Source organism: Erpetoichthys calabaricus, chromosome 9, assembly GCF_900747795.2.
Source record: "Erpetoichthys calabaricus chromosome 9, fErpCal1.3, whole genome shotgun sequence".
Taxonomy (NCBI): Eukaryota; Metazoa; Chordata; class Cladistia; order Polypteriformes; family Polypteridae; genus Erpetoichthys; species Erpetoichthys calabaricus.
This window is the reverse complement of record NC_041402.2, coordinates 194,752,503-194,768,002: the sequence shown is the minus strand read 5'-3', so window position 1 is coordinate 194,768,002 and position 15,500 is coordinate 194,752,503. Positions and strand designations below refer to the sequence as shown.

Sequence of the window (15,500 nt, the reverse complement as noted above, 5' to 3'; positions counted from 1 at the left end):
ATTTTCTCTATTCTCGTGTACTTGTCACTTTTCTAATCTCACAATAATCCTCGGTACTCTCCGTGTCATAACACTTTTGATATGAAGTAAGACACTGTACTCTGTACATGTGACAGTATCGACCCAATGGGCCCTATGACTTGCTGTTACAAAATTACGATGACAAGTCTTTGATGAAGTCACTAGAGGGGTTGGAGGCAGGCACTGATTACAGCACATAGCTGTACCCACCACACGGCAAACCACCAGGACTGAGATCCGAGTGACTCCTCAGCACCACACTGAACAGGGTAAGGTTTCTTTTTACAGTGGCTGGAGTGCCAATCCATGACCCAAGTTTTCCTTGAAAGTTGGGGTCACTAGAAAATTAAAAAAAAGAAAAATCCAACTTTGAAATCAGTCAAATAAGTCTGTGAAGGCATCTGAGTGCTCATGCCATGCGTGTTTTCTTTTGTGTTTTAATCTACAGTGTGAGGTGGCAAAACATGGGTTCAAACAAAGCCGGAACAAATCAAAAAATGTATGGGACACCAGCCGAGTAATCCCTTTTAATTCTTTCAAATCTCTGGTGCCATCTGGTAACACTCAACATGAGGCAAGCGGGAACTAAACAGAAAATGGCTTCAGCGTTTAGTTTCAGCAAATAAAACAATGGAAGGCTTTCCTAGAGTTTTCACATTTTGAAACTGGTCTCGTCAATGAAGAGACCAATTAATGGTGGCATCCGGTCTTTTTGGAGGACTGGAAGGGGCGGAGCTAATTTCCTTCATTGGGAGGTTTCTGGGAGCTGTGGTTGGGGGGGAGGAAACCAGTTTAGCGACAGCGCCCCCTCTCGCCCTGGTGGGTTACTGTGTACCTCGAATGAGCCCTCAAGGAGATCCTCTAACACACATGCATGACACTGGGTTTTAGAATTTTCTGTGTCACATATTTAACAGAGTTTACAGTTTCATCCACTAGTCTTGTTGAGGGGAATTAAGTTTGAACCCCGACACCCCCCCCCAAGTCCTCACACCCTCCCAGCCACCCACCAGGGCATTTTGTTCCTTTTGTGCCTTCAAGGCTGCTGTTATTTTAGCCATGGCTTGGGTTTTGGTTGTCTGATTATTTTAAAAACTTGTCATATACTCCACTCTTGACTTTTATTATTATTTATGACCTTACATAACTTGAACAAAAATCCCGATACACTAACAGGCATGTATTTGCATTGTGGGAAGAAAACTGGAAAATTTTGTCATTGTCATTAGCATCGTTAAGATCTTCATTGGTGCATGTAGGGCCTTGGGAATATTCATGGGGAATGTGGTCCACTGTTTGGGTGGTCTCACCACAGGGACATTCAGCGCTGGTTGTGATGCCCCATTTAAATAGGTTGTCCCTTGTTTTTCCCACCTTTGACCCAGTCTTTCCTAGAGAGGGATGTTCCATTGGGTAGATGCTCTTGAGGTGTAGGAAGAGCTTCATTGGTCGGGCTACAGTCAGTCTCTCACCACCTCTCGAGCCTATGTGTTGTGGATTGCTTTGGATTGAGGGGTTCCATTGTGGCAAAGCTCCGACGAGAAGCCTGGTGGTGGAGTGGGTGTCTGGAGTCCATCAGTCGTTTGAACCTTTTCGACTCTTGAACTGGTTTCTCATCGTATATGAGGAGGTACCATCCTGGCCAGCCTGTATAAAGCAGGAAGCCACGTTGTTCTCAATGTGCCGGTGATTATTTGGCATGCACTATTTAGCTCAGGCTCAACCTTGTTGGCATGGATTGACCTAGCTCACACTGGTGCACCCTTTTCTGCAGTTGAATAACAGAGTGCCATGGCCGTTGATCAAAGAATGGAAAATTTGGTGAAAACTTACATAGATTAGGGGAGACCAAGCAAGCTCCACGTAGGCATGAGGCTCAATCCCAGAAGCACCAACCAGTGTGCCACTCTGCTGCCTTATACGTTATCATTTTTCATATTTGCTTTACTTGATGACCAGACAGCAATCCACATATTGGTTTGTGATCCTTATTAGGGTTACTACGACTCGCAGTAAAACATGACAGCAGTGAAGAACATCTGAAAATTTGATAAATGAGGGGCGACCATTCAGTCTGTTTGTCACTTGTTTGTTCTGCTAACCGTGAATCTGTCCCAGTATCTCCTCTAGATGCTTCTTGAAGGTTGTCCAGGTTTCTTCTTCAGCTCCATTGCTTGATAGTTTTTTGTGTTTTTTTTTCCCAGATTCTCACAACTTTTTGCTTAAGGAAGTGCTTCCTAACTTCAGTCCTAAATGTACTGGTGTCCTCGAGTACCTGATTCACCCTTAAGCTGAAAGAATTCAGCTGAGTCTTCTTTCTCAATGCATTTTGTGGTAGCAGTGACTGTCACCCCCTGGGTGACCCAAAGCCTATGAGAGAAAACGGGCAGGTGGAAGTTTAAGTCGTAAACTATTTATTGTCTTTGAAGAGGGAGGACGTGCACAGCATGCTGTTACACGATGCATCCCCCTTTTCTGCTAGTTGAGGTCTTTATATACACAAGTAAAAGTTACACAATTAGATTGCTTACATCGTACAGAGTTTCTTACCATCATTGGCTGCTTCATGTTGCTAGCCGGACACCAGACAAAATGAACCATAGTAAATTATAAGTAAGCACAGTCAGCAAAAATTAATGTCAGGTGTCGTGTGTTTGCTTTGCCCTTCTTTATTAGCACAGGAGCAGCGGCCTTTCTCATACAGTAAATAAACACGGACTTTCCTCCTGACAGCCTCTGCTTGTATTCTGTCTCAGCTGCCCAAGGTTACTTGGAAACGCGTTTACATTAGATAGTAAACCTTGTTAAATGTGCTTAATTACGTGAAGATATACAATTCACACTTCACAACTACTAAAATATCCTAAAAAGACAAATAATTCATTACCACACTTTGAGGATTTTGAAGACCCGGATGAGGTCCCAGCGCAGTCTTTCTCTGCTCGAGACTAAACAGGTTTGCACACCACATGTGCTTATGTCCCATGATGCACCTGGTTGCCTTCCTCTGCACAGCTTCGAGTGCTGCTGTGTCTTCTTGGTAGCCTGGCAAGCAGAACTGTACTTCTAGAAGCAGGAACCCTTCCTAGAGCCGAGCACACACGAGGCTTAAGATGGTGTTGCCCAGCCATCCTCCAGTGTTCTGTGACTGGTTTACCCAGTTAACCTAAAAGAATTGAATTGTGCTGACTTGTTAATCTTGCTTTTTTTTAGATAAGTCGGGCTCCAAACGACGTTCGTCTGATATCATCAGCTTACTGGTCAGCATCTACGGCAGCAAGGACCTCTTCATTGATGAGTACCAGACTATGCTGGCAGACCGGCTTATCCACCAGTTCAATTACTGCACGGCCAGGTAGGAGGTGATCTATGGCGGTCTTACAGGAATGACTCCTCGCTGGATTTTTAATTTTTTTTTTTCAGCACCCCTGGTCAAAGCTGTCGTCCAGACAGCCCCCAGGTTTTTATGCACTAATGGATGAGTTAGTTGCTTTGTTGGCTGCTAGCTGACCAAATGACCTGAAGAATCTTATGTTACGTAATTGCTTTATTTTGTTTTGTGATAAAGGACAAGCAAGTGCATTAATTGAGGGGAGATGAGAGGACGCATGGCAAAGCTAAAGTGCCAAACCCAACCACAAACACTCCTGTTATGCTGTAATGCTGTCAAGGAGAGAACGAACGACAAATAAACAAAAAGTTCTTGTCCCTTTTTAAGTTGATTTGAACTGTTCAACATCCCAATAAGCAACAAGGAGTACCAGTTGGATTTTAGCATTGTGTTAGCTATCAAAGTGTAATACAGGTCTGTTTTGTCTTGGTAGAGTAATATATATTGCTCTACTTTCCCCTATTGTATTATTAATATGTAGCCTTAGAATGTCTAATCTCACAGACTTACCACTGTTTATAAGGTATCTATACTAATAAAAGGCAAAGCCCTCACTGACTGACTCACTCACTCACTGACTCACTCATCACTAATTCTCCAACTTCCCGTGTAGGTAGAAGGCTGAAATTTGGCAGGCTCATTCCTTACAGCTTACTTACAAAAGTTAGGCAGGTTTCATTTCGAAATTCAAAGCGTAATGGTCATAACTGGAACATATTTTTTGTCCATACACTGTAATGGAGGAGGCGGAGTCACGTATCGCATCATCACGCCTCCTACGTAATCACGTGAACTAAAAACAAGGAAGAGATTTACAGCACGAGTCGCACGCGGGAACGAAGGTAAATGACGTTAATTTTTCACTGTCTTTTAATACTGTGTAAGCATACATATTAACACATGTGCAATTAAACGTGTGCATTTACGGGGTGATTTCTCAGGCTTAAAAGCTCGCCTTTTATCAAACGCGGGAACAAAGGTAACTGACGTTGTTCACTGTCTTTTAATACTGTGTAACCATACATATTAACACATGTCCAATTAAACGTGTGCATTTACGGGGTGATTTCTCAGGCTTAAAAGCTCGCCTTTTACTAAAAAGGTAAATGCAAAACTATTTTCAATCAGTTTATTGAAACGCTCCCGTTAAGGATTGCAATAACATATTCGCGAGATAAAAGAACGAAGTAGGGGGAAATGGAGGAACAGCTGCAAACAGCGAAGAGCAAAAAATTAATTAAACAATTGAGAACGGAGCGAGTTAAGCATACAAGCATGTTCATAAGGGAAACAAACCACGGTGTAAAACGTAAGTTTAAATAAAGTTTATAGAAACGCTCCCGCTGCGGATTGCAATAACATATTCGCGAGATAAAAGTTTAATGAGAAGACACGAGGTATAGACGAACCACACGCCGTGGCGCAACGTTAGGGGCAACAGTTTCAACCATTCTATGATCTGCTTCTCGCAACTGAAAGACGGCACATGGCGGATGTTAGCCGACTTGCTGACCGCAACGTTAGGGGCTTCAAGTATGGCGCTGACGCCACATCTCAGTGCCAACACTTTGCAGACTGTACTTAAAAGACACGCCCTCCTCACTGGACAGTTAAAAACACCAATCAAACTAACGATGACATCAAGTATTACCCAATCAAAAGTAGGAAAGGAGGCATCTTCATAAAATGCGTGTGGGATGATTTGCATGAGACGCTGCTTTAAAAAAAAAATGATTACAAAAATACGGGATAAATCACGTCCAGTATTCATTCAAAACGGGACGCGCAATTTCATTGTCAAACGCGGCACGATTCCATATTTTAAAGGACGCTACAGTGCCAGGTAACCACCCATACAATCAGATTGTGATTCAGACTAGGAATGCAATGAATGTAATTACCCCGATCTACATATAAGGCGAAAGTCTTGCAACATTCAAAGATGATGGTTTGGGATAATTAGTACTTATTAAGTACACCATGGAACATAAAAGAGCTTATGAAGCCTTGAACCGAAAAAAGCAACATCTCAGAGATCGTACAAAAAAAAAAGGAGGTAATGTCGTTTTACTCGCTGTAGATTTTAGTGAAACATTACCAGTTATTCCACGAGGGAGACCAGCAGATGAACTCAACGCTTCTTTAAAATCCATGCTTCTCACACGGTCGGTTATATGTCGCGTGTTCTCGGGTAGGTACACCAAAAAATTTATACATTTAAGCATGTAATGGGCAAAGAAAAAATGAGGTATACCCGAAGGCACTGCAGTAGTACTCAATGTAACTTTACTTCTTAAATGTTAATGTTTTACTGTTTAATAATTTATACGCTTCTTATATATTGTTCAAATTCTTTTATCAAAATACCAGTGACAGCGCAATGCACGATAACATGGAGTGAATACACCATACGCATCTGCCCACGGCCGCCCTGGTGTGCGCAGATAGGAGTTGATTCTAAAATAAAAATAAACATAAAAAGAGTAATACAATCATCACCCATAAAGCGGATAGCAGACGTGACGTATTATATGTGTACCACATTTCAAGTCAATAGGTGAAACAGTTTGTAAGCTACAGGTGATTTAAATATCCTGGACAGACCAACGAAAAGCCACGGTAGCAAATTATACAAGAAGATTTTACTGTTTAATTATTTATATTTATATGAAATGTGCTTCTTATATATTACTTCATATTCTCATATGATAATGATGTTAATGTTGTTTATATTGATTTCTATGTTATTGTAAGTGCATCTATGTGTGTATATGTATGTATGTATGTATGTATGTGTATATATATATATATATATATATATATATATATATATATATATAAAATATATATATATAAAATATATATATATATAAAATATATGTGTATATGTATATATAATATGTGTGTATATGTGTGTGTATATGTGTATATGTATATATATATGACAGCAACACTCATAACAATGACAACACAATTACATTGACAATCATGTTACGTTATTTTTAAAATGTTTCCTTTACTTTTTCATAACCTCTTTAACACACTACTTCTCCGCTGCGAAGCGCGGGTATTTTGCTAGTTATAGTATATAACTTATCCCCACCTTCCCTTCTATATTTATAATCTCATGCAATTAGATGTAGTAAAAGACAAGCAGAAGTTAAGTTACACATAAAATAATGTATTACTGATAATATTCATAAATAATAACAAAATGCAAAGTACATTTGAATATTGGCCACCATACAACCTGATTAAATGGTGATATGTAGTTCAGGTGGCACACAGACTTGTGGTTACTTAAATGTCTCTAGTTAAGGCATCATTGGTGCTCAGCTTTCAGCCACATGTCTGTTCAAAATGGCTGCTGAGCTGTGCTCTTCATTGTGTCGTCTTCATCATCACAGGTTAGCAAGAGAGATGCTTCTTTCAGATGTTGGTTAGTAAGAGAGAGAGTGTGAGGTTAAACAAGTAAATATATAGATTTTCTGTCCAACCCCTACAGCCAATAGGGTATAGTAGTACTTAAAGGCTTCTGAACCAAGCCAATTCCAAACAGCCATACTTCAGACCAATGGGGGAAATAGAACATCTTAACACCTGCCACCCCCAAACCATATGTTAAAGTACACCTTAGCCCATTTGCGGGGGTAGAAATGACTTTAGCAAAGAAACACTCGGCAAACTGGTTTAAAACACATCCTCCAAATCCTGTCGTAAAATTCAAACAGACCCATTCCTAAGGGGGGGGGTAAACACTAAATTACATTGCTTTGCCCAAATTACAAATAAAGACATACAAAACATTTATCAAGTTATATGTAAAATCTCACATCACAACAAGGTCTGAGAGTCGCAAACCAGTGAAAGCTTATTCTAGTGGGCCTCCAAACTGTAAATAAGAGGCCTGATAATTGGGCAAAGTGCAACAGGCCATTGTTGACATGAATATCTGCCCTCACTTTAACTTCATGCTGTGGTACCCAATCCTCTTTAATAAAATCCCTGTGTGCGTCCAGGTGTCCGTGTGTGGGTGTCTTCTGGTGAAGTGCGCATGCGCGGGGCACGGTGCGACTCGCGATATTACTGTCAGAGAAAATTACAGGCATTTTACGGAAATACAAACCAGTATTACTGCGAGAGGAAATTAAAGGCATATTACCGACGCACACGCCTGTATTACCGCCAGAGAAAATTAAAGGTATATTATGGACGTACAAGCCAGTGGATGTACAAGACAGTATTACTGTCACAGAAAATTAAAGACACACAATAGACGGCGGCAGCCCACAAAGAACGGTCAGCTCAGCAAGTAAAGATCAACAAAAGAAAGGCAGAAAGACAAAGAAAAATACGACCAACAAACAGAATGAGGTCAAGGTCCCTTGCCATTTAATATAGACTGTTCCTACTAATGTTTATGCACTACTGTACTAGCACCTGTTATTGTAACGGGCTTAATGACTAGTAATAAATAACTGGTTAACGGAGTCGGTGAATGCCCCTGTGCCAGGCAGACATTGTGTACCTTGTTATTTGATGAGTAACCTGATGAGTGTTATTTTTTGGTCATTAGTGTGTTGTTTTCTCTAAGTACAATATACATACTGTGTATTTAAATGTCTAATAGTTAACATTATTCAAAATTCAGAATTGTACTTCATTGCTACTCCTTTTTCTTTTTTTAATGACGAAGGAGCAGCTAAAAAATCTGTTTGGTAAATCTCTATATAAATAAGATCCAACGCCTGTCTGTCCGCTTTTCATGAGAGAACTACTTAACGGATTTAGATCGGTTTGTTTCTAGAATTTGCTTGAACGTTCCAGTTGATTTTGCGACTTCTTTCATCGCACTAAGAATCAGAGTTGACTTGCGGTCCCGATTTATTTGTGCGCATCTGAGAGAGAGAGAGAGAGGCTACGGTGCCATGGGGAGGGGGGCGACACCCTCCTCACTCACGCACCAGCCTCGGGACGTGTACCTTACCTCCGCTTAGCTTGTGAATGAGAGAACTACTTCACGGATTTAGATTGTTTTTTTTTTTTCTTTCTAGGATTTGCTTGAACATTCCGGTAGATTTTGCGACTTCTTTCATTGCACTAAGAATCAGAGTTGACTTGTGGTCCCGATTTATTTGTACTAATCTGAGAGAGAGAGAGAGAGGCTGCGGGCCAAGGGGCGACTTCTCCCATTGCGCTAAGAATTATAGTTTGCTTGCAGGAGCAATATATGCATGCCAATCCGAGACAGAGGCTGCGGGCCGAGGGGAGGGGAAAGCGGGACCTCAGGAGTAGAGAGCCTCCTCACTCAGGCGCCAGCCTCCATTCGAGTCGGTCTACCTCTGCGCTTTGGAGCGCACCTTGCCTCCACTTAGCCAGCAACACCTGTTTGTTTATTGATTTTTAAAGTTTGTCCTGTTTTACTACTACACGGGCAGAGCCGCAGGGGATGTCTAGTCTACATCTAAAAAAATCCAATGTCTGTGTGTCTGTCCGCTTTTCACAAGAGATCTACTTAACAGATTTGGATCGGGGGTTTTTTTTTTCTAGAATTTGCTTGAACATTGCAGTTGATTTTGCGACTTCTCTCATCGCGCTAAGTATCAGAGTTTACTTGCGGCACCGATTTATTTGCGTGCATCCGAGAGACAGAGGCTGCGGGCTGAGAGGAGGGGGACAGGGCCCTCCTCACTCACGCACCAGCCTCCGTTCGAGTTGCTCTACCTGTCGCCACGTGTTGGAGTGCACCTTGCCTCTGCCTTGTTTATTGATTTTTAAAGTTTGTCCTGTTTTACTACTACATGGGCAGAGCCGCAAGGGATGGCTAGTAAAATGTAAAAACCAGTTATGAAGGGTGTAGGGTGAGCACCTTTCATTCTAAACGAAGCCACTCGGGGAGCTACAGTGCAGCAAAAACAGAAGACGTTTCAAGGGGTTTTGTCTCCATGACAGAAGTGCTGATCTTCTGGCCGATCACTTTGTCTGACTCTCTATCTCTCTCTGCAGGGAGATTCGGAATGTGGAGCTTCTGAAATTGCGCTTTGGAGAGTCTTACATGCACTTCTGTGAAGTTATGCTGAAGGTAGGTGGGCACGTGTGCTGGTCTTGGGTCCAGGTGTTCACAGGGGCTGCATCTCTCTCACCCGTTCTGGTTGTGTGCAGGATGTCGTGGACTCGCGGCGCATCAACACAAACATCCACGACGAGGAAGCAAAACTGCCCGAGGACCAGCAGCCAAAATTTCCCTTGAACGGTATGATTCTTTCCAGCGAGTTCTGGCCAACCCTAAAGGAGGAGAAGCTGGAGCTTCCGCCGGCCATCAGAGAAGTCATGGATGCCTACACAAAGCGATACGAGAAGCTGAAGGTATAAATGTGTGAGAGCTTGGAGATAGGAGAGGGTTAGGGGAGTAGAGAGCCTGAGGAAATGTCGTTCTGTTCATCTGCAGGCCATGCGCACACTCAGCTGGAAGCCTCACCTGGGCTCGGTCACCTTGGACCTCGAGTTAGCTGACCGCACGATGTCCAACCTGTCCGTCTCTCCCATGCATGCGGCAATCATTCTTCACTTCCAGGACAAGAGTAAGTGCCACCCCACCTGGGCGTCACCACCAGAGCCGTGGTTCACTGCTGCTTCTTGCCCTTTAGTTGTATGTGACGATGGGACTGGGGGCTTTCACCGTGCTATTCAAAATTCTGACTATTTCAGTAGATACGGATATAATGTGTTTGTGTGTATCGTTTTCTGAGTGAAACATAATTTTTTTTTTAACAAATAGCAAATGTGTTGATGATCTTATTTGTCAAAGCGCTTGTTAAGAACGGAGCAGGCCCCTTTTTTCTATATCTTAGTTATGTGAATTTCAGTTTTATGAATAAATTGGCATGAAATGATGCCACCATTTATAAATTACCAGAAAAGGCCAAGCTGGTGATGAGACTGATCTCTTATTGATTTGGTAGAAGAACTGCAGAGGATTCAGAAAGCTCTCGGACCCTTCATTTTCTGCACACTTTATTGTGCTGTAGATTTTACTTGTATCAGGATACATTTGACCTTTTCGCCTATCAATTCCCACTCAACAGCTTGTAACATGTTTTCAGAAAGGTTTACAAATCCATAAAAAAATCAAAAACTGTGAATCCCGTAAGTGTTCAGATTCCCCCCCCCCCCCCCCCCCCAAATTCAGTACTTTGCAGAAGTCCCTTTGGTGTCAATGGCAGCTTTGAGTCCTCTTGCCGAAATCTCTACAAGCTTTCCACACCTGGATTCAGGCAGGTTATCTCGTCCTCCTCAAGGTCCGTTCAATTGGATGGGAAGCTCCTGTAAACTGCCATCTTCAGTCGGCTCCAACTCTGCTTTTAAGACACAGAGTGGGGTTTGAAGTAATTAACTGAAGTTGGGACACCTGAGCAAATTGTTTTCAAGGCTTCATTTACTTGAATTGCTGCAGAACACCACTATCTAAATCAAGTGGACTGGATGGTAAACTGGTGCAATAAAAACTCTCTCACCCTGAATGTAAAAAAGACCAAAGAAATGATATTTGATTTTAAGAGACAGAAATCTGTATGTTCACCTATTGTAGTTCTGGGAGAGGAGGTAGAAATAGTGACTGAATATAACTACTTAGGAACTTACCTAGATAACAATCTTAACTGGAATGCAAATACAAAAAAATTATTCTCTAAATGCAATCAGCGCTTACTTCTCCTCCATAAACTCAAACTATTTAAAGTAGACAAGGACCTCATGTTGTCTTTTTATCGCAGTCTGATCCAGTCTGTGATCACTTTCAGGTTCATTGCCTGGTTTAATTGTCTGGCAAACCAAAACTCAAAAAAGCTCCAGCAGATTATGAAGTATACAGCTAAAGTTATTGGGGCTGATGAAGATGATGTGACTGGTGTGTGTGTGTCAGAGGGCAATGCTAAAGAAGCTGGAAATCATCTCTACTGATGACAGACATCCATTACATGTAGAACTAAAGTTCAGTAAATCAGGAAGGAGAGTCGCTTTGAAAACCCACACAAATTGCACCACAAACTCCTTTGTTCCTAGTGCCAGATGACTTTTCAATAAGAAATATCGGAGATAATGATTTAGGTTTTGATAAATATCCTGTAACTTTTTTATTTTTTTTTTTGGTGTAAATACAGTGCATCCGGAAAGTATTCACAGAGCATCACTTTTTCCACATTTTGTTATGTTACAGCCTTATTCCAAAATGGATTAAATTCATATTTTTCCTCAGGATTCTACACACAACACCCCATAATGACAACGTGAAACAAGTTTACTTGAGGTTTTTGCAAATTTATTAAAAATAAAAAAACTGAGAAAGCACATGTACATAAGTATTCACAGTCTTTGCCATGAAGCTCCAAATTGAGCTCAGGTGTCATCCTGTTTCCCCTGATCATCCTTGAGATGTTTCTGCAGCTTCATTGGAGTCCACCTGTGGTAAATTCAGTTGACTGGACAGGATTTGGAAAGGCACACACCTGTCTATAGAAGGTCCCACAGTTGACAGTTCATGTCAGAGCACAAACCAAGCATGAAGTCAAAGGAATTGTCTGTAGACCTCCGAGACAGGATTGTCTCCAGGCACAAATCTGGGGAAGGTTACAGAAAAAATTCTGCTGCTTTGAAGGTCCCAATGAGCACAGTGGCCTCCATCATCCATAAGTGGAAGAAGTTCGAAATCACCAGGACTCTTCCTAGAGCTGGCCGGCCATCTAAACTAAGCAATCGGGGGAGAAGGGTCTTAGTCAGGGAGGTGATCAAGAACCCGATGGTCACTCTGTCAGAGCTGCAGAGGTCCTCTGTAGAGAGAGGAGAACCTTCCAGAAGGACAACCATCTCTGCAGCAATCCACCAATCAGGCCTGTACAGTAGAGTGGCCAGACGGAAGCCACTCTTAGTAAAAGGCACATGGCAGCCCGCCTGGAGTTTGACAAAAGGCACCTGAAGGACTCTCAGACCATGAGAAAGAAAATTCTTTGGTCTGATGAGACGAAAGATTGAACTCTTTGGTGTGAATGCCAGGCGTCACGTTTGGAGGAAACCAGGCACCGCTCATCACCAGGCCAATACCATCCCTACAGTGAAACATGGTGGTGGCAGCATCATGCTGTGGGGGACTGGGAGACTAGTCAGGATAAAGGGAAAGATGACTGCAGCAATGTACAGAGACATCCTGGATGAAAACCTGCTCCAGAGCGCTCTTGACCTCAGACTGGGGTGACGGTTCATCTTTCAGCAGGACAACGACCCTAAGCACACAGCCAAGATATCAAAGGAGTGGCTTCAGGACAACTCTGTGAATGTCCTTGAGTGGCCCAGCCAGAGCCCAGACTTGAATCTGATTGAACATCTCTGGAGAGATCTTAAAATGGCTGTGCACCGACGCTTCCCATCCAACCTGATGGAGCTTGAGAGGTACTGGAAAGAGGAATGGGCCAAACTGGCCAAGGATAGGTGTGCCAAGCTTGTGGCATCATATTCAAAAAGACTTGAGGCTGGAATTGCTGCCAAAGGAGCATCGACAAAGTATTGAGCAAAGGCTGTGAATACTTATCTACATGGGATTTCTTAATTTTTTTATTTTTTAATAAATTTGCAAAAACCTCAAGTAAACATTTTTCACGTTGTCATTATGGGGTGTTGTGTGTAGAATTCTGAGGAAAAAAATGAATTTAATCCATTTTGAAATAAGGCTGTAACAACAAAATGTGGAAAAAATGATGAAGCGCTGGGAATACTCTCCGGATGCACTGTACTGTATGTATTATCTAACTGCCTTACCTTAACCTTTCTTGTTTCTATTTGTCTGTTTTATTTTATTCTGTCTGTTATTAGATGCAACTGAGAAGGCAAATTTCATTTCATGTTGTGTAAACAGGACTAAATAAAGAAACCTTAACCTTAACCTGTAGGTTGTTACCTTTTAGTTGTTCCCTGAAGGAGGCCCATTTTTAATTTTCCATTTTTGCTAATCTAAACTTTTTAAATGTAATCCTCTGCCAGTTTTCTGCTTATTTTTCACCATTTTAGATCATTCATTGCATTTCACCTGATTACATTTGAAGAGTTCCCTGTAATAAACATTTGCTTTAGTAAAGGCTGCAATGTCTAACAAACATATTTCCAGAGAGCCAGCGCCCCCTTCTGGATGCTGGACCCCCTGCTCACACCTCCTACATGACCTGACCCCCACCCTACACAGTGCTAGGGCACACACACCCGTCGTGTCTCCAGCTGTCCATAGGCATGCATGCTGGGACAGAGGTGCCATCTTACCTGTCCTCTCTCCTGACTGTGACCCCACACAGCACTTTTGAGATGCCCCCGATTGCGACATCCATAGATGTGATCCTCTCCCTGCCAATGGCCACCAACTTCATTGCGCCATTCTACAGAAATGGAAAAACATCCGAGGCTAGTTGGCTTTATTTTTAACGTGACTAAATGTTTATTGAAGTTGTATTAGTAATAACAATAATCAGGTTTCTCATCAAAATGGCTCTACGCTCTGGGGTGTCAAACATGGGTGGCTGGAAGAGGTGACCACACGAGCTGCCCAAGGGCGGTGAGGCCACCTGTCATTCTTCTCTTGTTCTCATTTGTTTATTATAGTCGTCAGTTCAATAATGAATGTTGTGCGTCTTTTCTTTTCTTTCCCCCCATCAGTATTGTGCCAACACACCCGTGGGTGAGTACAAACAGTACATTCAGGCACCGCACCACCCAGAATGTGTGTATTCAGACCACAGCACCCCACCATGTCAACTTTTCACTAACTTTTTTTATGCTGGTCTTCTTATTTTGCCCAGACACATGGACACTAGAGGAGCTCAGTGATGCCCTGAAAGTGCCAAGTACGATGCTCCGCAGAAAGATGGCATTTTGGCAACAGCAAGGTGTGCTGCGAGAAGAGTCCCCGGGCGTCTACGTGGTCATCGAGGAGATGCAGTGCGAGAAGACAGAAAAGAATGTGGTGCTTCTGGACAGTGACGAGGAAGGTGAATCCAACATGGCCACCCAGTCGGAGCAGAGGGAAGAAAAACTTCAGGTAGGATCAGTTTAGTGTCCTTGGCATGGGATCTGCATCTTCTTTCCAGGTACTTGCAGTGAGACCACCTTTCTGGAGGCCATATTTGAGTAGCAGGTGAGCATGCGTGCCAATAACTGGTGCCCATGTCCCAGACACCCCTTAGCCAAACACACATACGCCATTAATGTATTCAGTAACCACTGATCCACACGTATCTCTCTTCTTTGCAGTTGTTTTGGGCCTACATCCAGGCCATGCTGACCAACCTGGAGACCATGACCCTGGAGCGGATTCACACCATGCTCAAGATGTTTGTCACCATGGGCCCCACCGTCACAGAGATGGACATCCAGGAGCTGCAAAGCTTCTTGCAAAAAAAAGTGAGAAACCACGAGTTGCTGTGCTCTGGTGGCACATACCGCCTTCCCAAATCGCCCAACTGACCTAGTCTGGAGAGAGAAGAGAGAGAGGCATTGTGTGAAGGCAGGTTGGCTTTGGGGTCTTACTGGTGAAAAAAATAGAAGGGTTTATGTACAATGTTACGTGACGGAGGGGTTTACTGAGCTCTGAGGGGCCTGTCAGTACGAGGGTGGGTTCTCGTTTCCTCTGATTTTTGTAATAAATTTAAAAAGCAATCAACTTCTAACAGTCCTTGCTTTTAAATGAATGTGGATCAGGGAACGGGGGTCTTTAAAAGTAAAATACCAGGCCTGAACAACTGGGACCACTGTAGATAAAAATGAAGCAATGAGTGGTGAGCACACTGTGAGTTATACAGATGTTAATATCAGAAAAACATAAGATGGCAGCAGCAGGCCTCTTGGGATTGTGAGAAGCCCTTTTAGGCCGCTGGAGTTGAGGGTTTCCTTTAGGTCCGCTCTAGGAATAATTGCCTCTAATATTAAGGCCCCCAAGTCCGAGTCCCCCTGCTGTCATTTCAGGAAGGTTGAGAGGGCACGTCTCCATGAGCAGAGGTGGCTGGTACTTCTACCTCGACTCGTTCAATGTGAGGGTCCGTGTGTAGAGGTAGGA

General features: G+C 42.7%; 1 protein-coding gene and 1 long non-coding RNA gene across 2 annotated transcripts in view; one reads left to right on the top strand and one right to left on the bottom strand.

Annotated features, from left to right (window-relative positions):
- Window positions 1-15,114, top strand: part of anapc2 (anaphase promoting complex subunit 2) — a 49,875-nt gene extending 34,761 nt beyond the window's left edge. The window contains exons 8-13 of the mRNA XM_028808749.2: window positions 3,235-3,376; window positions 9,419-9,494; window positions 9,575-9,778; window positions 9,861-9,993; window positions 14,248-14,486; window positions 14,699-15,114. Coding sequence (XP_028664582.2) covers window positions 3,235-3,376; window positions 9,419-9,494; window positions 9,575-9,778; window positions 9,861-9,993; window positions 14,248-14,486; window positions 14,699-14,911 — 1,007 coding nt within the window. The 3' untranslated portion in view covers window positions 14,912-15,114. The remainder of the gene's footprint in view (window positions 1-3,234; window positions 3,377-9,418; window positions 9,495-9,574; window positions 9,779-9,860; window positions 9,994-14,247; window positions 14,487-14,698) is intronic.
- On the bottom strand, window positions 1,129-2,622 carry LOC114657023 (uncharacterized). The gene is made up of 2 exons (XR_003717135.2): window positions 2,572-2,622; window positions 1,129-2,391 (listed from the first exon to the last, which is right to left on the bottom strand). It is a non-coding gene; the product is annotated as an uncharacterized LOC114657023 (long non-coding RNA).
- Window positions 15,115-15,500: the final 386 nt, after the last annotated feature.